Consider the following 27839-nt stretch of genomic DNA (forward strand, 5'->3'; position numbering starts at 1 on the left):
ACCCCTGACACCCATACTAATCAAGAATCTATACATCTCTGCCTTAAAAATAGACATTGACTTGGATATCAATGGAAGGAAATGGTCTGGAAGGAAAACAAAAATTCACACCTTTGCCATGGGGGTAATCTTTGAGACTGGTGCAACACATTATGGAGCAAATAGAGGAAATGTAATACTGCATTACAAGTGTTTGATGTCAAAATTAAAGAATGAAATCTAAAATATTCCACTTCTACTAAATATTCTACTAACACTAATAGTTACAACCATAAGTTTGCAAACACAGTTATAAGTAAAAGTATTTCATTGTAGTTATTATATTATGGTGCTGCATTAGTTGCAACATCACATGAATGTTTATTGTCATTTCACAAAATTCATTTTACTTGTGAATGGTCCACTGTTCACTCTCCCTTTTATCTATTAACAAAAACGTAAGTATCATGATTACCATGCAAGAAATACATTTAATTTAATCAGATTAGATCAATTTGCCAGAGTTACAAATGGAAAGACCGTAGCCCAGATCATCTCCAAAGGAAATGCTGCCATCTCTTGGTCAAGAATTGGGAAGTAAACTATCCCACATAATTAATTGCTGCTGATTTTGAGTGATGGCTGGCACTTGGTACAACAGTCCACTTGGTTATCATTTTCACTTAAATAATAATAATAATAAATTTTATTTAATGGGCGCCTTTCATACATCTCAAGGACACCTTACATAGTAATCGGAATAAAAACATATAATCGGAATAAAACAAGTAATTAAAGACATCACAGTGACACAAATTAAAAACAGAATTCAATCCAAAAACAGAAAATCAAAAACACAGTGTGAAAAGAGAGCAGCGGCAGCCAAAGCGCGCCAGCGTCCACTCTCTCTTCACGGCAGCCATCTTGGACACAGACCTACAGGACTACAATTAGACAAAAAAATCATCCCCCCACAGTGGATAGCACTGTGGAGGAAGGCACAATGTCCAGTCCCCATCCCATGTTCACCCCAAAGTCAGGCCTATTTTGGCCACCGCAATTGCCTGTACGGAGGCCCGATGTCCCTGGCCGTTCTCACCGGGTGGTCTTGCCCCGGCGTCGGGAGAGTCCTTTCGGCGGCTGGGCCACCTGGAACAGCCGCTTCCTGGTTGGAGCCCGCGGCTGCCGAAGCCGACAAGGCCGCGCCGGTTTGGATCTCCCAGGCTCCAGATGAAAAAGTCGGCGCCCGCTCTACGCACGCCGTCTCTCCGCATGCCGCCTCTCTGCTCCGCAGACCCGCAGCCCGGAGATGTTGCTCACGGCGGTCCAGCTCGCCAGAGCTCCAGCGCGGCGACCCAGGCAAGGCATCGCCCGCTCCGCTCCGCTCCAGCGCTCCAATGCTGTGCCGCCACCCAGGCCGAGGTGCTGGGTGGTTCCCGCCAAGAAACGGCGCTCCAAGCCCGCTGGTAGGCCACGAGGACGGTCGACGGGCAGCCCAGAAAAAAGGCTGCCACACCGACCAGGTAGGGACCTATAAATAAAGTAACACCTACCCCCCCACATTAAAAGACCATATCCCCTACAAACAAAAAAACAGGACTCACTAAAAACTAAAAAAAAACGAATTTAAGACGGACAGCTGCTGGCTAGCATCCGTTCACCAAGATGGCTCCTCCTCCTGGTGTAATTCACTTGTAATCACTTGTAATTATAAGATAGTAGGTACACATTAACATTTAGCAAGCGGATTCTCCGCATATTTCTTGTGCTAAGCATGCCGTATGTGCAGTGTCCATATCAAACTGGGTTACCAGAAAAATATATAGTTCTCCCAACTACGCAACTGTGCTTCCCATTTGTTTAATCTTACTGTACATTAGCCATCTATCTGGGTTTTAAACTCAAAATTATTTCTCCATATCTTCCACTAGTCATGACCAGGTGTCTCATTAAAATCTGAAAATGGTGATCAAGTTCCATCTCCATAGACTTCCATGGGATCCTGTATTATTTAGTTGCTTTCAAGGTAATAGATTTGAGTATTCGATCAAGGATTGAAAGTCCCCAACCCAAGGATTCAGATCAGTATAAAACAAGGAACTGCAGATGCTGTTTTACACTAAAGGACACAAATTGCTGGAGTAACTCAGCAAGTCAGGCAGCACCCCTGGAGATCATGCAGTGGTGACATTTTGGGTCAGGACCCTTCTTGTTCTGTGTTCCTTTCTTGCAAAAATTTCCAAATCTCCAGCAAATCACGTTTGCAAATGCACTTCACTCTTGCAGGAAAAAATATTCATTCTATTTTGACTCTCACAAATGTATCTTCAACTTCTACCCATAACATATTAATTGTCACTGGCATAGTGATAATGGGAAGATGCCAATTACACCCTGTACCTTGTGCAAGTGACTGTGCCCATATAAACTTAAAATATTATTTATACCATAGTTGAGGTTATAAAGATTTCACAGCAATATTATTTCTGCCATCCTGGGTGGTCAACTAGCCATGGATTTGGCTATTAGCATTTCTAGCTTGAGGGCTCAACCATTCACCCAATTAATATAGTGAACCATTGAGTGAATGGAGAAAGAAGCATTTGCTTTGTATCTTTTATCTAGGGTATTAAAGGAGAGGGTGGCATTCCTGGAGCACCAGGTCATCGTGGAGATCAGGTAAGATGGATTGTACATGTTATCTATCCAATTTAATGTAGCCATTATATCAAAGAGAAAGTCAACGTTAATTATCCTTTGAATGTCAAATATAATACTATGTGATGGTATTTCTTGTTTTTTTAAATATTGCTCATTTTTGCCAAATTGAAAAACAGGGGTTGGTTTATTTAAATTAGGTAATGTTCACCAACCAGTTATGAATCTTGGACTTGCATGTATCCATATTTATTGTAATTTTATGTGTTAAATTAATGGATTGATGAGCCAGCAATATGGCAGAGAGGGGGATCCAGGCATCTGAAACCCAAGCAAGTCGGAAATACAACTAAATATCTTTTTAACTCATCCGTTCAAAGAATTGTGAAGTGAGCGATAAGAAATGGAAAATAAATTTATAAATTGGAATTGGTTAGTTAAAAGCCAAAATCTTGAATTGAATAAGCTTAAGAAGGATTAACTCGTGAGAATTTAAAAAAAACTTGTCAGAAAAGAAAAGCAAAGCAACATTTTTTAATTTTAAAAAGAATACCAGTCTCCAATGCATAAAATCTGAAGCACTGGGTCTCCTCATTTGAACAGTTTACTCTCAGCCATCCAGCATCCATGGGGAATGGGGTGCCATTTGTGTGTGTATGTGGTTGCATGAGAATTATATGGAACATAGAACAGTAGAGCACAGATATGGGCCCTTCAACTACGATGCTCAAACAAAAAAAGTACTCTACACTACACATCAGTATTCTATGCAAAAACAATAAATAAACTGAAGAACTACACATAATTTCCTTACTCTTTTAAGTAACATTGCGATTCTATACATTAAGACTAAATGGAATTAATGTAAAATATAATGTAAATAAATCACTGTACTCACCAAAAACATTAACTTGTTAAATATGTGTAGCTGCTAATCAGCCTATGACTGTGATGCCCTTGTGTATGTGTGTGTGTATATATATATATATATATATTTTATTTTTATTTGTTTTATTTTTTTTCACACTTATTTTAACCTTTGAAATAAAATTCACTGAACTTATTTTCTTAAATACAAAACAATCATATGTAGGCAAAGCATAGACTTTTGCTCATGACCTTGCCTGGGCTGGGCTATGACTCCAACTAAAATAACTTTATGTCAAAAGGCAATGCAATTTATTTGCTGTGTTCCAAATACTCTTATGGCATTTCATCGGGTTTAACATTACTTTTGTGAGTCAAAGTCGAAAGTTGGCCAGAACAAAGGTATGCTAACATTCTTGAATAGGACCCTTACAATCCGCTTGCCTTCTTTCTTTATTCACACTTCTTGTCAGAGAAGTGAAATTGCCCTGAGGTACGTGCACCCTCTGATTTGTTTCAGGAAAACCAGCCATACAAAGCATTATCAAGCTTTGCATGTTAAACTCTATTTTGAGCATCTTATGGCACTTTTCATCAATATTGTCAGTGTTTAAGTTGAGGAGGAACTCTAGAAGCCGTGCACTTTGTAATATAATGTTGTAATTTGTTGAGACAATGATGTTGAACTCTTTCAGTAGAACAATATGATGTTTACCTGTTTTCAGTCTTTTACACATTTCCATCTTCTGCTTCAATGTTCAAGCAACATGCTTCCACTTTGTCTCTTGACCAAGAATCTTCTTAATCAACAGTCATAGTCATAGAGTGATACAGTGTGGAAACAAGCCCTTCGGCCTAACTTGTCCACACTGGCTAACATGTCCCAGCTACACTAGTCCCACCTGCCTGTGTTTGGTCCATATCCCTCCAAACCTGCCCTATCCATGCACTTGTGTAACTGTTTCTTAAATGTTAGGATAGTCCCAGCTCAACTACCTCCCCTGGCAGCTTGTTCCACACACCCACCACCCTTTGTGTGAAAACAATTACCCCTCAGATTCCTATTAAACCTTTGTTTCTTCACCTTAAACCTATGTCATCTGGTCCCTGATGCTACTGGACTAGAGACTCTGTGCATTTACCAGATCTATTCCTCCCATGATTGTATACACCTCTATAGGATCACCCCTCATCCTCCTGTGCTCTAAGGAATAGAGTCCCAGCCTACTCAACCTCTCCCTATAGCTCAGATCCTCTAGCCCTGGCAACATGCTCGTAAATCTTCTCTGTATCCTTTCCAGCCTAACATCTTTCCTATAACATGGTGCCCAGAACTGAACACAATACTTTAAATGCGGCCTCACCAACATCTTATGCAACTGCAACGTGACTTCTATACTCAATACTCTGACCGATGAAGGGCAATACGCCAAAAGCCTTTTGGACCACTCTATCTACCTGCGACTCCACATTCAAGGAACCATGCACCTATACTCCAAATCTCTCTGCTCTACAACACTCCCCAGGGCCCTACCACCCTAACATAGTGGATAGATGGGAGGAAAACAGTACCGTTTATGAAACTCAATTGGAACCAAACACCTCATGTACACAAACATGAGGGACTAATGATGGGATGCTACACTGTGGGCTGATGAGAAACAGCGTGTGAACAAAATTGCATCAGCACTCAGCACGTCAAATTCAAATTTAATTTTTGAAACAACTTTATTTTTTTTTCATATTATTAGAAATGTTGGGCAGTTTCATGAGAACAATGGATGGATAAATACTCGTTAAACCATTATTTATTGTGATGAAAAAATGTAAATGCCACCTATAAGTGTAATGCTTTATTTACAATGATAAATTTGGGTTGTATAAATATCCTGCACACAATTTAATTCATTTCCATAACACAAGGTTCCGTTTTTGCAACATTAACTAGGGAGCAGTATAATTCATCCAACAACTTCAGCATTCTTAGCCATAGATCTTCTCTTTCGCATGAATTTTGCTGTGTAAAATAGTAACTAATTCCTGTGCCCCTTCATTATTTTTTCCAGCTAGCTATGGCTTATTCTAAATTTGAGAATGTTAGGAGGTAGATCTGTGTCAAGAACTCTCACATACCTGTTGCGGAAATGTGATTATGAATATGGTGCAATGCTGGGATATTCCTGTTTATTTATCACAAATTTAAGGCCAAACAATTTACAATGTCAATCTGTTAGGGGCTGCCAGGTGAAATTGGATTTCCAGGAAAACCAGGATCAATGGGAAAACCGGTAAGCAATCCTAAAACACAAAGGGATTTGGAGGTGGGTGATGGAGATGGATGAAGGAGGTTGGTGGTGGGGAGGTGTGAAACCTTGCTGTGCTGTGTCAGTAACACAGTTATTTACTCGCAGGAATTATATTCTATGACATTTTTAGCCAAGATATTAAGTAATTTATTTTAAAGATGGACACAAAAAGCTTGAGTAACTCAACGGGATACACAGCATCTCTGCAGAAAAGGAATAGGTGATGTTTCGGGTCGAGACTCTTATTTTAATGGGTTAACTCCAGTACAATACTAGGAACTTTTCATCATGCTTTGTTAGCAGCATCATGGCTGAGGACATATTCACAGAACGAGCAAAGGACTGCACGTACACACACATGCACTCACATACACACACACACACGAGCATTCTAGTAATCATTAAGCATTCGAGAATACAGTACGTAAGTGCTGCTTATATGAATCTATGCATCATAAGTATATATTTAATGTGCCCAGTGAAAAGATGTCAGGTTGAAATTGCTGTGCATGTTGTTGCTTATGCTAATTTGCAGAGCTTGAGTTAATGGAATTATAGAGTTTACAGCACAGCCGTAGGTCCATTATATCTATATCATGCAGAAAAGGATCTATTAGGTTCCTCCTTTTTCTTAGCTCTTGCTACAAAGCATTTTAGTTTACTACCTCTTTCAATGTTCATTTCAACCCTGTTTGCTAAAGTGGGGTGTAAGAAAGAACTGCAGATGTTGGTTTAAACTGTAGATAAACACAAAAAGCTAGAGTAACTCAGCGGGACAGGCAGCATCTCTGGAGAGAAAGAATGGGTGACGTTCGGGTCAAGACCCTTCTTCAGACTGGTTAGGGATAAGGGAAACGAGAGATATAGATGGTGATGTGGAGAGATAAAGAACAATCAATGAAAGATGCAAAAAAGTAACGATGATAAAGGAAACAGGCCATCGGAAGCTGTTTGTAGGGTGAAAATGAGAAGCTATTGCGACTTGGGTGGGGGAGGGATAGAGAGAGAGCTGGTGCTTCCTGAAGTGAGAGAAATCAATACCACTGGGCTGTAAGTGGCCAAGGGAAATATGAGATGCTGTTCCTCCAATTTGCGTTTAGCCTCACTGACAATGGAGGAGACCGAGAACAGAAAGGTCTGTGTCGGAATCGGAATGAGAATTAAAGTGTCCAGCAACCGGCAGATCAGGTAGGTTCACGCAGGCTGAGGGAAGGTGTTCTGCAAAACGATCTCCCAGTCTGCGTTTGGTCTCGCCAATGTATAAGAGTCCACATTTTGAACAACGGATACAGTAGATGAGTTTGGAGGAGGTGCAAGTGAACCTCTGCCTAACCTGAAAGGACTGTCGGGAGTCCCTGGACAGAGTCGAGGGAGGGGGTATAGCACTTTGCAGTTACAAGAATGGACAAACCAGAATAATGGTGTATTTGTAAGTTTACATTGATACAAAGTAATGATACAATGGAAATTTATTTGTGGAATATTCTGTGCTCTGCTCACCTCCACATTAGGCATTATGTACCACATTATGCATTATGTAGAAAACATAACATTTGCTAAGGGACACTTTCAAAAATGCATCATAATTCTTTAACAATACCACAGTCAAAAAACAAGAGAAGTTCAAAAATAAATCCCTGCAGGGGATCGAAGGAGGAGTGGAAAATTTCCCTTTGATTCTATTGTACTTCTGCTATTGGAAAGTATATTTTTATCACTATATTTCCTAGCTGCTCAGAATGTGGCCTGGCAAATTCATCGCATCATTATTTTCTTTTGCCTTCCAAACAAAACTTTTAGAATTCACTTTCAATAATACTTTTAAATTATTTGTTGTCCTTAGATTAACAGGAACAATTCTGCTAACTGAAGATAACACGTGCACTTTCTACAAACTGATCATCATGCTTTTGGGAGGTTATTTGTCTGGGGTTGCTTTCCATCCATTTTGTCTGAATAATCCACAACTGGTCATGTTTTAATGCATTTCTAATGTATTTTTGATGTATTTTCAGGGATCACCTGGAATAGATGGGAAAAATGGGTTTTCTGGACCTCAAGGGATTAAGGCAAGTAATTCTTGATTTATTTCCTTCTGAAAACTAAGCACATTAAAATTGTCCAGTTGGATTCATGCAGTCAATTCCAATGAGGCTGATTTGTCTTTTCAATAACCCAGGGGCAAGATGGAGAGCCAGGACAAGATGGTTTACCAGGAAAGTCCGGTGAACAGGTTTGTTTCTTTCCTCAGGTTATTTAATATTAGCTGTGTGTAAAGTAGGTAAATATTAGTGTGGCAGAAGAGTTGCTGACTTATGTCTTACCTGTTTTACAGGGAGAATCAGGGAATCCAGGTATCTCAGGGCCAAGTGGGCAAAAGGTAAGGGAAAGCTTTCAAAACACATACTTTTCAGAATGAATCAGTTCACACTCTCCTTACTCATGTAGTTCCCTGAATAATCCCCAAAGCTTTCATTTTGCTAACAATTATGTTGTCGCCCCATCACCCCCAGCAGATCTATGATGTCTCCTTGACCACTCTCCAGTTTCAATTCTAATCAGTTTCCATTGGCAGCTTTCAATCAGAGATTTGTCATCTTTGTTTTTAGAAATTCCAACCTTTTTTTTGGCTGACCAAGCGTCGGAGAGATTTGTTGTTTTCTGCCCAATCTCCACTGCCCTCCAAAGTAAATACATCTGTTTATTCAAGCTCCCCTTTGTCCTGCATCACATGGGGACAATTCCCCATGATTGACATTCTCCAAGGCCAGTAGCCAAAAGACTGCTTCTGATCAATGGCTGTGGATAAATGCTTGACCATAATGGTGTGTGAACAACTTCACCAGGAACTTCCCAAGGCCTGGGGAAATAATGTCATGTTCCACTAAATATAATAACATTTACACAATCTATGAAGGAATTGTATACAATTTTGACTGAGGAAATCTCTCCAAAGTTGCTGCTGCTTCCTCCTCTCACTCGCCTCTAGCATCACCCTCTGATCCCTGTCATTCCAACACACCCAAATACTTACTGTATGTTCAACTAGCCATTGGTAGCTTTTGCAACTTGGGGAAATTTCATTGAGAGAATCCTGGACACTATATACAAATTCACTTCTTGCTGCTTTAAAGCCTAACATGTTGATGCATCTCCCATCTGTAGTTAATGGTTTAACAAGTTGCACATTATTAAAAGAATTATCTGAACCGTGCTGGTCAAAGCATGAACCACATCAAATGAATGATTAAAACCCTGCATTTAATGATGCCTGTGTCTGGCAGCCTTTGTTTCTAATGTAAACGCATGGAGAAAGTTTAGGCATATGTTAAGTAAGATCACAGTAACCAAACGGAGTACAGAAGACTACCTTTCACCTTCAGTTGGATTTGAAAAAATGAGAGATAAAGAGGTTTGTAATTTTGAAACCAGATACCCAAACCAATTATGGTGCGAGACCTTCCTCAATAATTTTGCTGGATTAGTTTTGTATAATTTAACTTCCAGTCTGCAATGATGTTCATTTGAAATTGATTGAATTAATGCCATTAATGCTTCTAATGCACAGTATTTAATGAATTTTCAGGGAGAAATAGGCCTACCAGGGTTACATGGCCTACCAGGCTCAAAGGGATTAAATGGAAACAAGGTTGGTAAATGTTTAATCCCATTAAGTTTTAAACATTTAGTTTGGATTTTGTATTGTTTTGTTTAGTTTAGATCATCGTCATGTGTACTGAGGTACAGTGAAAAGCTTTTGATGTGTTCCCAACCAGTCAGCGGAAAGACTACACATGATTACAATCAAGCCACAGTGTACAGATACAGTTTACATGATCAAGGGAATAACATTTAATGCAAGATAAAATTCTGTAAAGTCCAAATAAAGATAGTCCTCCAATGTGGTAATTGGTGGCTCAGGACCGCTCTCTAGTTGTCGATAGGATGGTTCAGTTGCCTGATAACAGCTGGGAAGAAACTGTCCCTGAATCTGGAGATGTGCGTTTTCAACCAGAGCCAGTCATTAGGAAAATTAAAACTATAATCTGCCACATGAGTCACCCCCATCAATTTGGTTCATCCAAAGTGTTGTAAAAAGACACAAGGTCCAACTTCAATCAAGCCTTCTGCATATTATTTTTTCCGGAGAATGCTATTTTCACACCATTCCATTCCGTTCCCTGCAAGTAGGCACTAGTTTCTATCCCTGTGTTTGTGCGCTGACATGTTATCTGCTTAAACACGTGGATTATTCCAGATGCTAAGAATCTGAAATAAAAGCAGAAAATGCTGAGGATGAGAACAGGTCAGGCAGCATCTGTGGTAAAAGAGGCAAAATTAGCATTTGACGTCCATGACCTCACATCAGAAATCCAAAATGAAATTATTGTAGGGGCAGGGAATCTGAAATAATTCTGGTCAAGCTGCATCTGTGATATGAGAAAGTAAGTTAAGACCAGGTTGATCAATATTAAGGTAATATATCTCACCACCGATGTTGCCCCACACAGCAAGCATTCCCTGCATGTTTTTGTTTATTTTGATCAGATCTGTACAGGTTGCTGTGAAAAATCTGTTCTGCCTGTGTCTTGTGTTTTCCATGAGAAAGACAGAGAGAGCAATATATCGATGGTGCAGGGAAAGTCTATTGTTTCTACATGTTGCACCATTTAAGTGCTACGTTCTGTTTACACAGGGTGAACTAGGAGACCAAGGACCAACCGGGCCAAAAGCAGAGAAAGGTGAAAAGGTGAGAAATATTTAATTAAAAATGGGAATATAAATTGAATTAAGGATTGGCCCATATTTACAGATGTTCCTTTGTCTCATGTCCTAGGGTTTTGTTGGAGCTCCTGGTTCTCCAGGCTTACCAGGGACGGTGAGTAACACTAAATGATGAACTCAATGACCCATTTTAAGGAATCAGTGTCCTGATAATATTCACTCATACATTGCATCAGGTCCTGTGTAAAGCTGGTATACTTTACATGTTACTTCACGAACCATGGGGTAGTCATATTGATTATAGTGACATATTCAGAATTCATGGTGTTATATGTGAGCCAAACATGGTTATATGCCATTTTAGAGGTGCCCAAAACAATGCGACACGACTTGTCAGATTGTAGCAGACAATTTTCCCATAAAAAAAGACAGGATGAAGGTGTCATGGCAGGTCATTAGCACTCCAATCTTATCAGTGTATAACACATATCCATATGCCAACATGCCAGTCACTCGCATTGCACCTCCAGAATAACTCAGTGTAGCAAACTGAAGCAGTTTAATGCAGATATCCTACAGGTTAGACTAAATTTATTTTCTCCGCTTTATTTCCTAGGCAACTGATGGTTTTCCTGTACCTGGGATACAGGTAGGTTTGAAATAAACACCAGTTTTCTTTAATAACACCACATAGAATTCTTCATCGGGTTTTGAAATTAAATAGTAACAAACAAAGGAATTTTTAATTGGTAGAAGAATTTACATTTGATTTTTCCAATGTACAAATCCACAGATTTTTTAAAATTCTGATCATAACTGGTTTGCACCAGGATAGACTATTGTACTCAAACAGAGATCTGCTCAGGCATAAAATTAAAACATGGACTCTGCATATTCAAGAGTCTGATGTATTCAAGAGAGTGTTAGATATAGCTCTTAGGGCTAACAGAATTAAGGGATATGGGGAGAAAGCAGGAACGGGATACTGATTTTGGATGATCAGCCATGATCATATTGAATGGTGGTGCTGGCTCGAAGAGCCGAATGGCCTACTCCTGCACCTATTTTCTATGTTTCTACCATGGCCAATCTGAATATTAGCCAAGCCCAAGGGCATTACATTTTTTTGCCATTGTCCTGACGTTGACACATATTGTCCAGTTCCTTATGGCACGGATCAGGCCATCAAGCTTTACATGAGAGGTTTGAATGATTACGTCTATTTTATTGGTAACTATAGGTGCCAGAGGTGTCTTATACCTTCAAAACTTAAAGCAGATTGCAAATGCTGTTTAAAGCATTTAAAGCATTTAAGCAAAGCAAGAATTTCATTGTCCTATACAGGGACACATGACAATAAACTCACTTGAACTTGAACTTGAAAGCTGTAAGTAGTAGATTCAGCGTGGGTAAATAGCTTAAAAATCTCACAGTTTAAGTTCACACTTCACAAAATACTCTAAGACAGCCAAGATCTGTGGATCCAGAGCTTCCAGTGAAAGTTGATGAGAAACAATTTCAGTCACAGTCACATATACTGATAGCAGCTGTGCATTTATACTCCAATTCGAAACCTGATTCCTTTAACTATAATGGGTCTGAATTACTGAAACTACTTTGCATATACATTCCCAGCCAGAACATTACCTTTGTGAGAAGATGGAGATTAGGTAGCAGATGCGTGGGAACATCACAGCATTTTCACCTTCTCTTAAGAAAATATACCATAGTCATCATTGAAAAGAGCTAACACTTCCTAACAGAATTTTTGGGAGGAACATGGAATGCAAAGAATTCACCAGTATATCCTCAGCAAATTATGGCTTTGCTGGCTATATCCGCATTCTATTTGCAAAGTAAATCGGCTGCACGGTGGGGCAGCGGTAAATTTGATGATCTTCGGTTTACTCTCACACTGCAAAGACATACAGGTAGGTAGGTTGATTGGCTGGGTGTATTTATAAATGCTAGTGTGTTATAGGATAGTGTTAACATGCGGCCTGATTGCTGGTCGGCACGGACTCGGTGGGCCGAAGGGCCTGTTTTTGCACTGTGTCTCTAAACTAAACTAAATTAAGCTAAACTTATGAAATTAGAAAATTTGCAGAAATACATACCCTGGAGACAAAGCAAACAGGCATGTTTTTTTCATACATATATTTACAAAGATTCTCTTCTTTGGCAACATAATCAATATCATTTTGATCCTGGAGAGCAGTAACTGATTGCCGTTTCTACTCTTTTCTTGATTTTCTACAGGGCCTGAACGGAGAGAAAGGAAATCCTGGAGAACCAGGAGAGCCGGTAAGTATTAGCCATCTGATTATTTAAAGCATTGTCTTTAATTGTCATTGATGTAACTTTGCATAAGGAGTTTAAGAAAGTTAACCATGACACACTGGTCAACCTGAGGAGCACCTTCAGCAACAGACTGGTTCCATCAAGTTGCAGCACTGAACGCCACAGGAGATCATTTAAATAACTTTATTTTGAACAAGATCTTCTCTTTTAAACACCTTATCAAAGTCAGTAATTAATGAGCCATGAATTTGCCAGCGATGCCAAAATCTCCCAGCCAATAAATGAATTAAAAAATGACCACCTGGCAAGCAGCATTTGCCAGTTTGCACAGCATTCCTTGGGGAAAAACTTTGTTTACTGGGCTCCAAAGTAAACCATTTTTAAATAATGTGTTTGTCATTATGCAGTCAATGTTTTTTGAACTATTTATTGTAGAGGTAGTGAAATCTTGATGCCCAGGTATGGCATTGTTTACTTCTATTCACCACACAGGGGCAGTATAGCACCATTTAAGTTATTTCCCTGAGGTTAAAGTGTCAGATTGTTAAGACACAGAAATTTAGACGTACACTACCCTGAGTAATGGCAATCTTGGAACCATCTGATGGATATTTGACAATCATGGAGCTAAAAGTTAATTGAGGTAACAAAAATGCAGGGGTGAACATACATCAGCCATGATCTTATTAAATGGCATAGTGTGCTTGAGAGGCAGGGGTAACCAAGTCCTCCCTAATTTGTCTGCTTGTAGACCATATTAGAATGCATTTCCAGCATATTTTCCAGCATTTTTGTCTATATTAGAATGCGATATATTTTAATATATCATTGGTCGCAAACTTGGTGCCAAATCACAAGTGTCCACATAAGCCTATGCTACCACATTAATATAGAATGAGGGAATATTACACTGCAGGAGGTGCTACCATTTGGATGAGGCATTTGTGGGTGTAAATAGCACCGCAGCGTCACTTCTTGTAGAGTTAGGCCTGTCGCACTTGGCCGCAGATGGCGTGCAAAGATTTTGTACATCACAAAATCCTGCGACGCCGCGAGCAGCCGCACGTCATTGCCTATGTCATCACGCACCATGCGTGCATCACGTGCGTGTCACGACGCGAACGTCATGTGTCGTGATGCGTAAATGATGTCGCGTAAATTACGCGCAAATGACGGCCAAGTGGAACAGGCCCTTAAGTGACTCACACTGTCAGACACCACATTCATTCCAGGCCTCAGTTGCTATCTTTGTGACCTAAGGTGAGAGGGGAAAGTGAGAGAAGAAAGATGTAACAGGAATGTAAGGGGTAACTTGTTCTCACTGAACGTGGTGGGTATATTGAATGAGCTGCCAAAGGAGATAGTTGAGGCAGGTGCTATAATAACATTTTAAATATATTTGGACAGGTGCATGGATAGGAAAGGTTTACAGGGATACGGGCCAATCCTGGGCAGGTGGAACTAGTGCAGATGGGGTATCTTGGTCAGCATGGACAGGTTGGGGCCAAAGGTCTATTTCTTAAGGGGTTGGACAGGCTAGATGCAGGAAGATTATACCCAATGTTGGGGAAGTCCAGAACAAGGGGTCACAGTTTAAGGATAAGGGGGAAGTCTTTTAGGTGAGAAAATCATTTTTTACACAGAGAGTGGTGAATCTGTGGAATTCTCTGCCACAGAATGTAGTTGAGGCCGGTTCATTGGCTATATTTAAGAGGGAGTTAGATGTGGCCCTTGTGGCTAAAGGGATCCGGGAGTATGGAGAGAAGGCAGGTACAGGATACTGAGTTGGATGATCACCCATGATCATATTGAATGGCTGTCGGTTTGCCCCCCTCGGTGGAGAGCATGAGTCATTACAAACAGTGAGTCAGTCGGAGCTGGGATATGCAATCAGTTCCACTGCAGCTGCTTGTAGTCTTCCGGCATCAAAGGCTCTGCTGGTTGAGGATGTTGTGACTCAGACAGAGAGGTTTGGTGGAGGCAGGGGCAAAGTGCCGGCCACCGGTGGGGACGCACATAGGGCACTGCGGTGGGCCAGGCAACATCTCCAGAGAAGGGCCTTGACCCGAAACGTCACCCATTCCTTTTCTCCGGGGATGCTGCCCGTCTAGCCGAGCTGCCGCACCCCCACTGATGGCCGGCGCTTGGCCCTCGCCGGAGTCAGGGGTTTTGGCGATGGTCGCTGGGTGGGGCGGGGGGGCGTGGCCGGCCAACCTCCCCAGCGCCAGCGGGGGTGCAGTCTGGGTGCTGCAGCTGCTCGGCTGGAGATAAGGAACAGGTTCCTCGGGAGTAGGAGCCAGGCTGGGCTGGAGCAGGTGCCTCCCCCGCCCCCACACGGGCCGACCGGGAGCCTGTGGGCCACCGCTCCGGGGTCGCCATGGATGTCTTAGACCGCCCCCTGGGCGGGATGGGACACCTGGAGGGTGGGGGGGGTGGAACGGGGCGGTCCAGCGGTGGCTCAGCAGCGCCTATGGCGCCGGAGACACAGGCTCGGCCCAGGCTGCGGATAAAGTGCAGGTCTGTGCACGCTCTCCCCTCTCCCACTGGCATCTGCCTCCTCTCTCTCTCTCGCTGTTACACCCGCTCACCGCTACGGTACCTGGCACCCCCGTTCCTCAGATTTAATATATTTTTACTCATAAATCATGAATAAAGATAAGAATTAACATACAGTTTATGCAGCTAGCGCTTTGTTCACTTTATCTTTATAACGAGTGACCTGTGACAAATCCCATGATTCCTTACGTTTTTTGGAATACCAAACTCGCTTATTGGCCGCTGCAAGTTTTCTGCAAGTTTTCCCCAATGCGTAAGGAGTGGATGCGAAAGTGGTTGATGTGGACTCAGTAGGCCGAGAGGCCTGTTTCCATGCTGTGTCTCGAAACTAAACTAAAGTAATCTTATGACATGATTTTGAGTTCTTTACTGTGACGGCTAACATTTAATTCTTAATTAGAATTCTAAAGCAGGTAATCTGGTCATTATTCCTTTATTGCTTATGGAGAGCATGTACAAGCTGCTAAAGCGCCTGCATTGAGTGTGCAGGTCCCATCCTATGTAACCTGATGGATGATACGTCTGAAAAAGCTCATAAGATCCACTCAAATTCTCAGCGGGACAAACATCCTAAGCACTCAAACTCTGCCGGTGAGATTATTGGAGTTGACAGGCCACATCAGTGAGATATCAGATAAGCGATTGCAAAGGTAATCCACAGCAGGCTAAATAAGACAAAGGGCCCTCAGAAGCCAGAGGAAACATCCTCAAGGGTTCCATCACTTCATTCTTGAAGCATTTTAGCATTGACCCAGAGCGTCAGGAACATTTCAAATCTATTTGATGGAGTTTTCAGGATGCAGTTGTCATTGTCAAGCAAACATTTAATGCCCATTTCTAACTGCCTTGAGAAAGTGGCAATGTGGTATCTTCTTGAGTCATTGCAGTCCTTCTGATGTAAGTACTCCACAACACAATTAAGGAGTGAGGTCCAGGAATTAGGCTGAGTAATGATGAAGGAAGAGCAATACATTTTCATGCCAGAAAAGTATGAACCTGCAAACCTTATCCTTCTCAGGGGTGGTCACTGGTTTGATAGATGCAGTTGACTTTGCTGAAGCTACTTTATGGATAGTACACACTGCTGCTATGATGTACTGATAGAGGAGGGAACTAATGTTTGGGATGGTTGATAAGTTGTCAAGCAATTGTGATGCAGTTAGAGTCATAGAATAATACAGCACAGAAGCAGGCCCTTCAGCCCAACTTGTCCATGACGACCAAGATACCCCATTAATGCTAGTCTGACCCGACTGCATTTGGCCCATATCCCTATTTTTTCTATCCATAATCTACCTGAATGCAATTAAGTTTCTTAAGAGTTGGTGGAGCTGCAGTCATCAAGTGATATATATTCTGTCATATGACAATCTTGTGCCATACAGATGATAGAATAGCTTTAGGTTTCAGTAGTTGAGGTACTAGCAACCCTTTATTGAGACTGGAACCTAATGCAAAGCTTGGTGATAGAAGAAGGTACAATAGCAATGTTTTAGAGACATTTAGACAGATACATACAGGGGCAAAGAATAGAGGGATGCAGATTATCTGCAAGCAGATGGGATTATTTTGGATTGACATTTTAGTCGGCATAGACACAGTGGGCCTGTTCCTGTGCTGTAATGTACTGTTTTGTTCTTGAGGCAACATTTTTCTGATTCCAATAGTGCTGTCAAAAATTCATCTATTACCACCAAAAATTATTTTACACGTGTTGCTTTTTATTTCACTTAATTGGTGAATTTAAAGAAAGCAACAATTGCCAAAGTGCACAGTGCATCACTCTATATATTTTAGATCTTGGAATATTTTAAGCATCAACGGTATTTACTGTATACACTGCCTTGTGAAATAGGTCTGGTTTTACAGTCATGATAATGTGAAATGTTGCTGTTTTAGGGTTCCCATGGAACACAAGGTGAAAGAGGACACCAAGGAGTTACAGGTTCAAAGGTAACATTACATTTCTTCAGAATATGTACTGCAGATTCTCTTTGATGCAACTCAAAATGAAAGGTGTACATGCTAAAAAAAGTTGGGAAAATGTCCTGTTCATCGCACACAACTCGTCCTTCAAAAGTGTAACACAGCATCTTGTGTCTGCTGTGAACCCTCACCTGAGCTCCATCCTGGGTTACTATCTCTACTCTTCCCTCTCCTACCTGACTCAGGTACCAATCTACTCTTCCTTAAGGGCCTGTCCCACTGACGCGACTTTTCAGCGACTGTCTTCGACCTTCAAGCTCGAGGGCATTCGCCTGAAAAACCTCGAGCTGGATCGACCGTCAGCGATGAAACTGCGAGCTGGATCGACTGTCTGCACACACACACAAACACATCGCAAAGGCGGGGGCCAGGGAAAGCGGGGGAGCGCTGTCTAAAATTCACACCCGCGATGAACAGGAAGGTAAAAGACGGCTGGCACAGTTTGGTAAGTCCTTTAGAGAGCGTGGAGAGGTGGGGGGAGGGGAGAGAAGAGGAGAGAAGGGGGGAGAAGATGGGAGAAGGAGTGGAGACACTTTTAAGAACCCAGACCATGTTTAATAAAGTTTAGCGGGCATTTAACATTACCGGTCGGTTTACTTACCTTTTTTTTAACAACGAGCTTTACCTTCGACTACCTTCGATTAACTTCGATTGACTTCGACTACCTACGAACAGCATTATGACCTACTAGGACCTACCTCGACTAAACCCACAAGTAAAAAAATATTGATTTTTATATATATTGAGGTAACCTTTTTTTACTCGCGGGCATTTTTCACCATGTTGAAAAATATGCCGCAATCTAGCTGAGGTTTCGAGTACACGGGGACTACTCTCGAGCATGCAGGAGAGTTAGAAAGACCTCCTAGGATCTCATGTCAACCATGCTGCGAGTATGAGTCGAGGGCAAACTCGTCTGAACTCGCAAATTAGGTCGCCGCAGTGGGACAGCCCCTTAACTTGGCTCCACATGACTTTCCAGCTTTGTCCCACCTGTTCCCCTCACCTCTTTCTTCAAGCTACTTCCTCAAAGAAGTACCCCAACTTGAAACATTGTCTGCACATTTTCTTACACAGATACTGCCTGACTGGAGAGTTCTTCAGCATATTGTTTTTTCTTCAATATTAAAGAACATAATCAGTACAATCTGGCATCTATGATCCCCCATAGTGCTACAATTCTTCGCCACCTTACTCACCATTCTCATCTGCTGCAAGTCAAATAAATGTTGTTCTGATCAGTGAAATAGTACAAAGGTTATGTAGATTTTCAAGGTTCCCCCTCACCCACAGCTCCCCTCACCCACACCCCACCTCCCCCAACCCCCCCCCCCTCTCCCACTGCACCCCTCCCTCATACACCCCCCCCTCCCCCACACTCCCCCCTCCCCCACACACCCCCCTCCCCCACACCCCCCCCAACACCCCCCTCCCCCACACTCCCCCTCCTCCCCGCACTTTTGAAACTTCAGGGAAAGATCATGGAAATTCTTGTTGTACTGCAAATAATCTGCATTTAAGATTGAGCTTTGCTCAGCTCCGGTGAAGCCAACTTAAGAGAAACTGTGCCAAATGAAAATTCTGGGCCAGGATGTTTTATGTTGTACAAAGACGCAGGAGACTGCAGATACTGAAATCTGGACCAACAAACAATCTACTGGAGGAACTCAGCAGATCAAGCAGCGTCTATGGGGGAGAAAGCATCATCAACTTTGAAAGTCAAACCCTGCACCAGATGTTGCTTGACCCACTGAGTTCCTCCAGCAGATTACATTGTTTGTTACTGTACTTGAGCATATGTCATTCAGAAATGAATTCAGTTTTCACAGCATCTTTAACTGACATTGGCTATCTTTAACTATCAGGGTCAACATGGCAATCCTGGACCACCTGGGATCGTTGGGGCTAAAGGAGAAATGGTAAGTTATTTATTTAAATCTAATTAATTTGGCTGCTAAACAATAGACAATAGACAATAGGTGCAGGAGTAGGCCATTCGGCCCTTAGAGTAGGTATGTTGCAAAACCTACCTTCAGCGGGGCTGCAGATCTGTCCCAGCCCGTGTGCGTGATTTTGGCGCCGTTGAGAGGGGGGCGGGTTTAAAACGCGATTTTCCCTAGGCTATTCAAATCGAGGTTGTTCAGGCTACTTAGATGCTGACGAAAAATCGCTGCGAGGTTCAATCGCTGCAGCTATTTTTAAATTTAATTGGTTAATTTAATTGTTATAGTAGGTTAAAAATTATCCTCTAAACCCGCGACCGCCGCCAACGTGATGGATCTAATACAGGGGACAACGGAAGGTAGGTTGTTTATTTTTACATTAAAAAGGGCTTCTTAAGATCCCTTTATACAAAGTTTTATGTTGCGAGTAGCTAATTTGGGGCCCCATTAAATCCCGCAGTATTTTTCTGAGCATATGGGGTACAAATCTACCGCAATGGGAACGTTCCAAACCAGCGCGTTCCACAGAGTTCCACAGGATCCCACTCGAAAGCTGATTTAAATGGCCATTAATTTACAGCAATTGAACACTAAATTCCTTCCATTTGGCCTATAAATTAATGTAAATGAGATTTTAAAATCATGTTTTATTGTGAATTCTTTGTGAATGTTATTTGGACACTTAGGCTATTTAAAAATGTTAATCTTTTCTTAAGAAATGGATAGATGTTTAGATCTAGTAATTGAAGTTTGGAATTACCTACAATTGGGTAACTAACTAATTTTTATATGCTTTAATTTCAGGTCATCCAAGTAAGATTGTTTCATATTTGTTTCGGAATGGTTCAATCTATAATAACTGAACATTTCTTTCAGTTCTCTTAATTTTCAAGAAAGTTATGGCCATTTCACTGTCCTCGATCACAGCTTTTGTGTTAAGTCAATGGAAAATCAACCATTTTCATACTCGGAAATTAGCATCTGATTGGGGATGATCACCCATGATCACATTGAATGGTGGTGCTGGCTCTAAGTAGCAATGTTACAAAATTTTGAGTATGAAAAAGGCCATAACTTTTTTAATACTGAAGATATGAAAGTGAATTAGGTGTCAAATTAAACTTATTTTTGTGCTTTATCTGGTGGGATAAATTGCAGAATTGATTTTTTAAATCTCAAAATGTTGTAACATTGCTACTTAGAGCCAGCACCGCCATTCAATGTGATCATGGGTGATCATCCCCAATCAGTACCCCGTCCCTGCCTTCTCCCCATATCCCCTGACTCTGCTATCTTTAAGAGCCCTGTCTAGCTCTCTCTTGATACATACCAATTGTTTTGTGTATGTCAAAACTAACAAAGCTATAAATAAAAAAAACTCCTACCTGAGAAGAATTGATGTAACCAAGATTTTTTGTTTTTCTTATATCCCGTTCTCTCACTACGTTTAAGCAATGTCCAGATCATAAGAAGTTGCTACATTAAATACCTTTCCTCATCATCCTTTGTTTTTATTTGTTTTTATATTAAATCTGTCAATGCTGGTTTCGGAACGTCTTGCTAGTGGAATACTTTGTCGTTAATTGTTGTGCTTATACCTCTGCTAAATCTCACCATAATTTTGTTTACAGAAGACGAACAACCATAAATCTTTCAGTCTCTCCACATAGCTGGTCTCTGCACACTTCAGTAATCATCTTCCACACCTTTTTCCACTGACAGGTGGTGCATGCAATTGGCCACTGTCATTAGCTGGATAATTGTGCCCAAATAGTCATTTAAAACAATTACCATAATTACTTGTTTCCGTTAACCTGCAGCCTGGAAAATGTAATGCACAATAATTTCAACATAGGTTTGGCAGGACCTGAGAAAATGTAGTAGATGTCAGTCTGTTTCATATTATAGTCCATGACAACTCTTATCTTTTTTTTGCAATAGTAATTAACATAAACTTGCATTTCTATCATGCTTCTAATTTAGAGAAAAGCACATGAGATGAATGAAGGAAAATGCTCAAATTCTGATATTTTATGAGAAAAGAGATAAAGTAGATATTTGCAGGTAAAATAATAAAATTATTTGGTGCCTCCATTTTGATGCACTATCCTCAGGCATACCTTTCACCAACAATTAATTTAGTTGAGTCAAGAACTATATTTGGAGCCCACCTTATTTACCTTCCCATTCCAAGTGATAATCTTCTTTTCCATTTCCATTGGTATACTAGAACCAATTGGATATAAAATCCTGTAAACTTTTCAAATTGCATTCTTACACACTTCAGTGAATGCGGACGGGCTGCTTTCCACAAGTAACGTTAGAAAATTTGCAGATGACACAAAGCTGGGTGTCAGTGTGAACTGTGAGCAGGATGCTAAGAGAATGCAGGGTGACTTGGACAGGTTGGGTGAGTGGGCAAATGTACGGCATATGCAGTTTAATGTGGATAAATGTGAGGTTATCCACTTTGGTAGCAAAAAAAACAGGAAGGAAGATTATTATCTAAATGGTGTCAAGTTGGGAAAAGGGGAAGTACAATGAGATCTGGGGGGTCCTTGATCATCAGTCAATGAAAGTAGGTTGCTTGCAGGTACAGCAGGCAGTGAAGAAAGCAAATGGCATGTTGGCCTTCATAACAAGATGAGTTGAGTATAGGAGCAAAGAGGTCCTTCTGCAGTTGTACAGGGCCCTAGTGAGACCACACCTGGAGTATTGTGTGCAGTTTTGGTCTCCAGATTTGAGGAAGGACATTCTTGCTGTCATATGCTGAGAGAGTGGAGCGGCTGAGCTTGTATACTCTGGAATTTAGATGGATGAGAGGGCATCTTATTGAAACATATAAGATTATTAAGGGTTTGGACATGCTAGAGGCAGGAAACATGTTCCCGATGTTGGGGGAGTCCGGAACTAGGGGCTATAGTTTAAGAATAAGGGGTAAGCCATTTACAACGGAGATGAGGAAACACTTTTTCACACATGGAGTTGCGAATCTGTGGGATTCTCTGCCTCAGAGGGCGGTGGAGGCCGGTTCTCTGGATACTTTCAAGAGAGAGCTAGATAGGGCTCTTAAAGATAGCGGAGTCAGGGGATATGGGGAGAAGGCAGGAACGGGGTACTGATTGCAGATGATCAGCCATGATCACATTAAATGGCATTGCTGGCTCGAAAGTCCGAATGCTGTACTCCTGCATCTATTGTCCTTGTCAATTGTTATAGAGTACCATCAGTACTAACTAACTTTAGGATATTAGTTTAGTTTATTGTCATGTGTATCGAGAATATACGTGATTACAACTGAGCCACCCACGGTGTACAGATAAGTGATAAAGGGAATAATGTTTAGTCCAATAGTCCAGCAAAGTGCCATTAAATATAGTCCAAAGGTCTCCAATGAGGTAGATAATAGCTCAGGACTGCTCCCTAGTTGTTGGTACCAGTTCTTACTAGCTACCAGTATGTAATCTCACCAAGCATAAGACATATTGCCACCCTCAGTACTACTTAAACCAAATCCCATCAAGTGATGCCAGTCCCCAACCTAATTGAATGTTGGAATAGCTGTGCCTTCTGTTCATTCTAATTCCAAACAACACCACATCATAGACCAAATTAAAATTAGCTTGAGCTGACAACTATAATTAACAAGGTTCACAACAGTTTCTCACTGGTAGAATTGGTTCAATGGATGGCTTTATCAGAATTCTGCCACCGGTTATTTCATGCCTTCGAGTGTGATTAATTCATTATATTGTCTAAACTAATTGATGCAGTTCTGGAATTGTGTTTGCTTTCACTTATCTCATTACAGGGTATTATTGGAAGATCAGGACCACCAGGCATGCATGGGGTGCCAGGAAACGTGGTAAGTGACAAAAGTAGCATTACCAAAGAGGGATTATTTTATAGCAGATTGCATATGATTGTGGGTTGTTTAGTAGTGGAGTGGGTCGACAGAAACTGGTGGCGAGTGGGAAGATGAGTGAGACTAAGGAAGCTGTTTATCCAAATGTACTTAACAAACATCATAATATTGAAGAAGAATAGATCATATGATGTACCAAAGAGGAAGAGAGACAGAGGGATGTGTAACAAAAGACAGAACTTGGAATATTATATTAAGGTTCAGCATATATAATTGCTGAGGACCTAGATTCAATGTTTTCAAGATTCCTGTTTATGTTGCTTCAACTGGAAACTGAGCTGACTGGATGTGTCAGCCTTGGTCAAAAACATTGACATTTGCTTCCCTAGATCAATGTGGACACTAAACATTTCATAAAATTATGAGATAGACCCATGCTGACTGGATAAAAGTATACAGATAAAGAAGGAAAATCATATACATTTGATTAAATATCAAATAGCAGACCTGCAGTTTTAATTTTGAAATGTGTTCTTGGAACAAAGACATCCACAGGCAAAGGGTAGAAGAACACTTCAATGTCGCGGACACCAGAAGCATGTGGCAGGGTGTCAGGGACATCACTGACTACAAGAGCAGCCCCGCCTGCCCCCACGGTGATATCACACTGGTCAACGAACTGAACACCTTCTTTGCCCGGTTCGAAACTGGCAATACCACCAGGAGTGGAATAACCCCAGCCATGGCGGAGGGACAGGCCTTACACTGACCACTCAGGAGGTACAATGCGCTCTGCATAGGATCAATCCACGCAAGGCTGCAGGCCCGGATGGAGTCCAGGGAAGGGTACTAAAGGACTGTGCTGTACAGCTGGCGGAGGTATTCACGAGAATCTTCAATCTATCTCTATCTCTGGCAACGGTCCCCAAGTGCCTGAAAACAGCCACCATAGTGCCGGTGCCGAAAAAGTCCAAAGTCACCAACCTGAACTCCAATCCCAATGAAGTGCTTCGAAAGGCTGGTCCTCTCCCATATCAAATCCAGCATCCCTGCCTCACTGGACTCTCATCAATTTGCATACAGGGCAAATAGATCAACAGAGGATGCCATCTCTCTGGTTCTTCACACTGTCCTGACTCACCTGGACAGACAGGGCACGTACGTGAGGATGCTCTTCATTGACTATAGCTCTGCATTCAATATGGTCATCCCCACCAAGCTCACCACCAAACTCCACCAGCTAGGCCTCAGCTCGCCGATATGCGATTGGATCCTGAACTTTCTGACGGAGCGACCGCAGGCAGTGAGACTGGGCCCGCACCTGTCCTCCACTATCACCCTGAGCACCGGCACACCACAGGGCTGTGTACTAAGCCCCATGCTCTACTCCCTCTTCACTCACGACTGTGTTCCTGCATTCGACACCAACACCATCGTGAAGTTTGCAGACGACACTACAGTGATTGGGCTGATCACCAACGGTGATGAAACAAAATACAGGGCGGAGGTGCAGAACCTGGCGGACTGGTGCACACGCAACAACTTGTCACTAAACACCTCCAAGACCAAGGAGCTGATTATTGACTTCAGGAGGTCCCATAATGGAGAATACGCCCCAATCTCCATTTACGGGGAAAGTGTGGAGAGAGTGTCCAGCTTTAAGTTTCTGGGCACTCACATTTCAGAGGACCTCACATGGTCCACCAACACCGCTGCGCTGGTCAAGAAGGCACAGCAACGACTGTTCTTCCTGAGGACATTAAAAAAGACTGGTCTGCCCCAACAGCTGCTGACAACGTTCTACCGCTGCACCACAGAGAGCATATTAACGTATGGCATCTCTGTGTGGTATCTCAGCTGCACGGAGGCGGAGAGGAGAGCTCTTCAGCGCGTCGTCCACAGAGCGCAGAGGATCATTGGGACACAGCTACCAGCCTTGGAGGGCATCTACCACACACGGTGCCTCAGGAAGGCCGTCAGCATCCATAAAGACTCATCACACCCCTGTAACGGACTGTTTGAACTACTTCCCTCCGGCAGACGTTACAAGGCCTTCTACGCCCGTACCTCCAGACTCAGAAACAGCTTTATTCCAAGAGCTATAGCGGCTCTGAACCGGCCCTGCTGAGTGCCCCCCCCCCCCCCCCCCCCCCCCCCCCCCCCCCCCCCCTGGACTGTCTCCCTCGGATGGTCACGACACACAGCTTATTTATTTATTTTACTTTTCTTTTTCATCGGTTGGAGCTGCATACTAAATCTCGTTGCACTGACGTACAATGACAATAAAAGATATTATTATTATTATTATTATTAAGATGAGATGCAATGTATTTATGACAATTGCACTGTACTGTTACCTTAGTCTGAGAGTGGCAGTTTTCTATGGTGCAATAAATACTTCCTTTAATGAACCTACATAGAAATGTGCAGATTGAGTTACATGGCTGGAGGCTCATCATTTGTCACAATGATCACATTAGGCTTGAACATGATGCCCAATCAAATGACATATAATTAAGTGGAAAACCAGTTAAGCAAAGTTTGTTAATATACTTTTGCTAAGGTTCTGCAAAAGTTATAAAGGTTTTGTCCACCATAATTGAATAGATTTTCTCGGACAAGGTAAAGAGGAGAAAATATGAACTCACCTCATTTCGGGTACATTCACCTCCTTACATCTGAGAATCCCTGAGGAAGGCAAATACCTGATTTAATGAACTACCATTTTAGAGGCTGATTCAGAAATGTTGCAATGCCTCATCTCAGAAACTCTACTTAAAATCTCCTCAATATCACAGCCTCCCCATATCCAGAATCACCTGAATGTTGAATGCATTCACTAAAGCTAAGGCCTGCAATTCCCCAAACTCTCAGTTAACATCCAGCCTTGTCCATGTGGTCTCGGGGTTCCTGACGCCACCAAGTTGGGACCCTGTCTACAGCAACTGAATGGTAGAAGGGTACTCAGGCAATTGACTGCATTGTTATAATTCTCTCTCTTTCTCCTTTGCCCTTTCTCTTTATACAGTGCAACACTGTATTATCCATGTATGCATTGAATCATTCGGCGGTTAGTTAACAGCTCTCGGAGGTGTGGCGTTGCAGTGGGAGGTACAAAGCATAGAATTTCCCAGGCTGCAACTGTGGGGAAAATTCACACCCCCTTCCAAAAAAACTTCCGAGAACAATGGGTGCACAGTGTGTAGAGCGGTATTCAGGGGTTGAGATATTTCACAGATGATGGACATGCTTTTTTTTCAAATAAATAAAATAAAAAATATTAATTATGTCTTTGTTACATAGGGGATCCCTGGAGTGGCCGGTCCTCCAGGCAAGGATGGTCTCAGAAGTGAGAAGGTAAGAATCCTATTAATAATGGGATGCAGTGAATGACGGGACAATTTGTCTTGGGAATCATGGACGAAAGTCAGATTTGGTAGAGATGTAAGCATCATTTGGAATGTTGATGGGCAGTATGAGAATACACTTCTGAGTCAACAGCCTAACGTTGCATTATCATTTACCAATTAGAGTGAGTGGTGAGAAAGTTAAAGGAGATCTGAGTGGTAAGTTTTCACACAAAGGGTGGTGTAAATATGTGAAAGGAGTAGCCAGAGGCAGAGGTAAATATAATTATAACATTAAAAAGATATTTGGACAAGCACTTAAATAGGAAAATCATAGAAGAATGTGGGATTAATGGGGACAAATTAGATTATCGTAAAGACACATTACCTGTGGCATGGATGAGGTTGGCTGAAAGGGCCCTATACTGTGCGGTACATTCTCATAACTCTGCGGTGTGTTAGGCCTGAAAGCATTTTGTACAAGGAAAGGTCTTTCCCTTGCAGACCATGACAGTTTGGAGCGCTCAGAGAAAGTCAGATGTTCAGGACTGGGTCCAGGATTAAAGCCATGCCCTCTAGTCTTTGACATTCCTATCTTACGATGGGGTCATTGCCTCCACTTTGGTGAACTCATATTCACTAGTGTAAGATCAACAAGGCTTTTTGAAAGGCAATTAGTACCAAAGGAAGAAACAAGTATTGAAACTGCTATGATGGATGATCTTGTAAGATTCTAATAATATCACAGGCTCAATTGCCCAAACTATCTCCTTTAACCACAGACATTGCATGGGATGTGATTAAGATATTAATAGAAGTGTATAAAATCATAATAGGGTGAATGCACAGGGTAGAGGAATTTAAAAAAAAGAGGACAAGTTTAAATTGAGAGGGACAAGATTTAATATGAATCTGAGGGGCAACATTATCACTCAGAGGATATGTATGAATATAATGAGCTGCCAGTGGACGTACCTGACTCAACAACTATAACAGCATTTAAAGGACACTTGGACAGATACATGGATAGGAAGGACTTGGACTGCAATGAGCAACCGCCAGCAAACGTGACTAGCTTAGATGAGTTATTTTGATCGGCATGGACGAGTTGCCCCAAATGGCCTCTTTCTGTCCTGTATGACTCTATATGACTGACTATCTTGGGCTGCCAAACATTACATACGTCAAGATGGGCTCTGAGGACTCAGGCCTGGCTTTAAGTAGGTGTTAGTCACCAATGCAGGCACCAATAAGAACCTAGCTCTAATTTTGAGTATTCATTCATTCATTCATTCATTCATTCATT

General features: G+C 41.8%; 1 protein-coding gene across 1 annotated transcript in view; it reads left to right on the plus strand.

Annotated features, from left to right (window-relative positions):
* Positions 1 to 27839, plus strand: part of col22a1 (collagen type XXII alpha 1 chain) — a 266647-nt gene that overhangs the window by 165472 nt on the left and 73336 nt on the right. Inside the window, exons 24-37 of the mRNA XM_033019945.1 lie at positions 2605 to 2658; positions 5739 to 5792; positions 7826 to 7879; positions 7990 to 8043; positions 8146 to 8190; positions 9397 to 9459; positions 10507 to 10560; positions 10648 to 10689; positions 11152 to 11184; positions 12795 to 12839; positions 17292 to 17345; positions 19244 to 19297; positions 23133 to 23186; positions 26490 to 26543. Of these exons, the coding sequence (XP_032875836.1) occupies positions 2605 to 2658; positions 5739 to 5792; positions 7826 to 7879; positions 7990 to 8043; positions 8146 to 8190; positions 9397 to 9459; positions 10507 to 10560; positions 10648 to 10689; positions 11152 to 11184; positions 12795 to 12839; positions 17292 to 17345; positions 19244 to 19297; positions 23133 to 23186; positions 26490 to 26543 (714 nt within the window). The remainder of the gene's footprint in view (positions 1 to 2604; positions 2659 to 5738; positions 5793 to 7825; positions 7880 to 7989; positions 8044 to 8145; positions 8191 to 9396; positions 9460 to 10506; positions 10561 to 10647; positions 10690 to 11151; positions 11185 to 12794; positions 12840 to 17291; positions 17346 to 19243; positions 19298 to 23132; positions 23187 to 26489; positions 26544 to 27839) is intronic.

The sequence above is a fragment of the Amblyraja radiata genome, chromosome 4, assembly GCF_010909765.2.
Source record: "Amblyraja radiata isolate CabotCenter1 chromosome 4, sAmbRad1.1.pri, whole genome shotgun sequence".
Taxonomy (NCBI): domain Eukaryota; kingdom Metazoa; phylum Chordata; class Chondrichthyes; order Rajiformes; family Rajidae; genus Amblyraja; species Amblyraja radiata.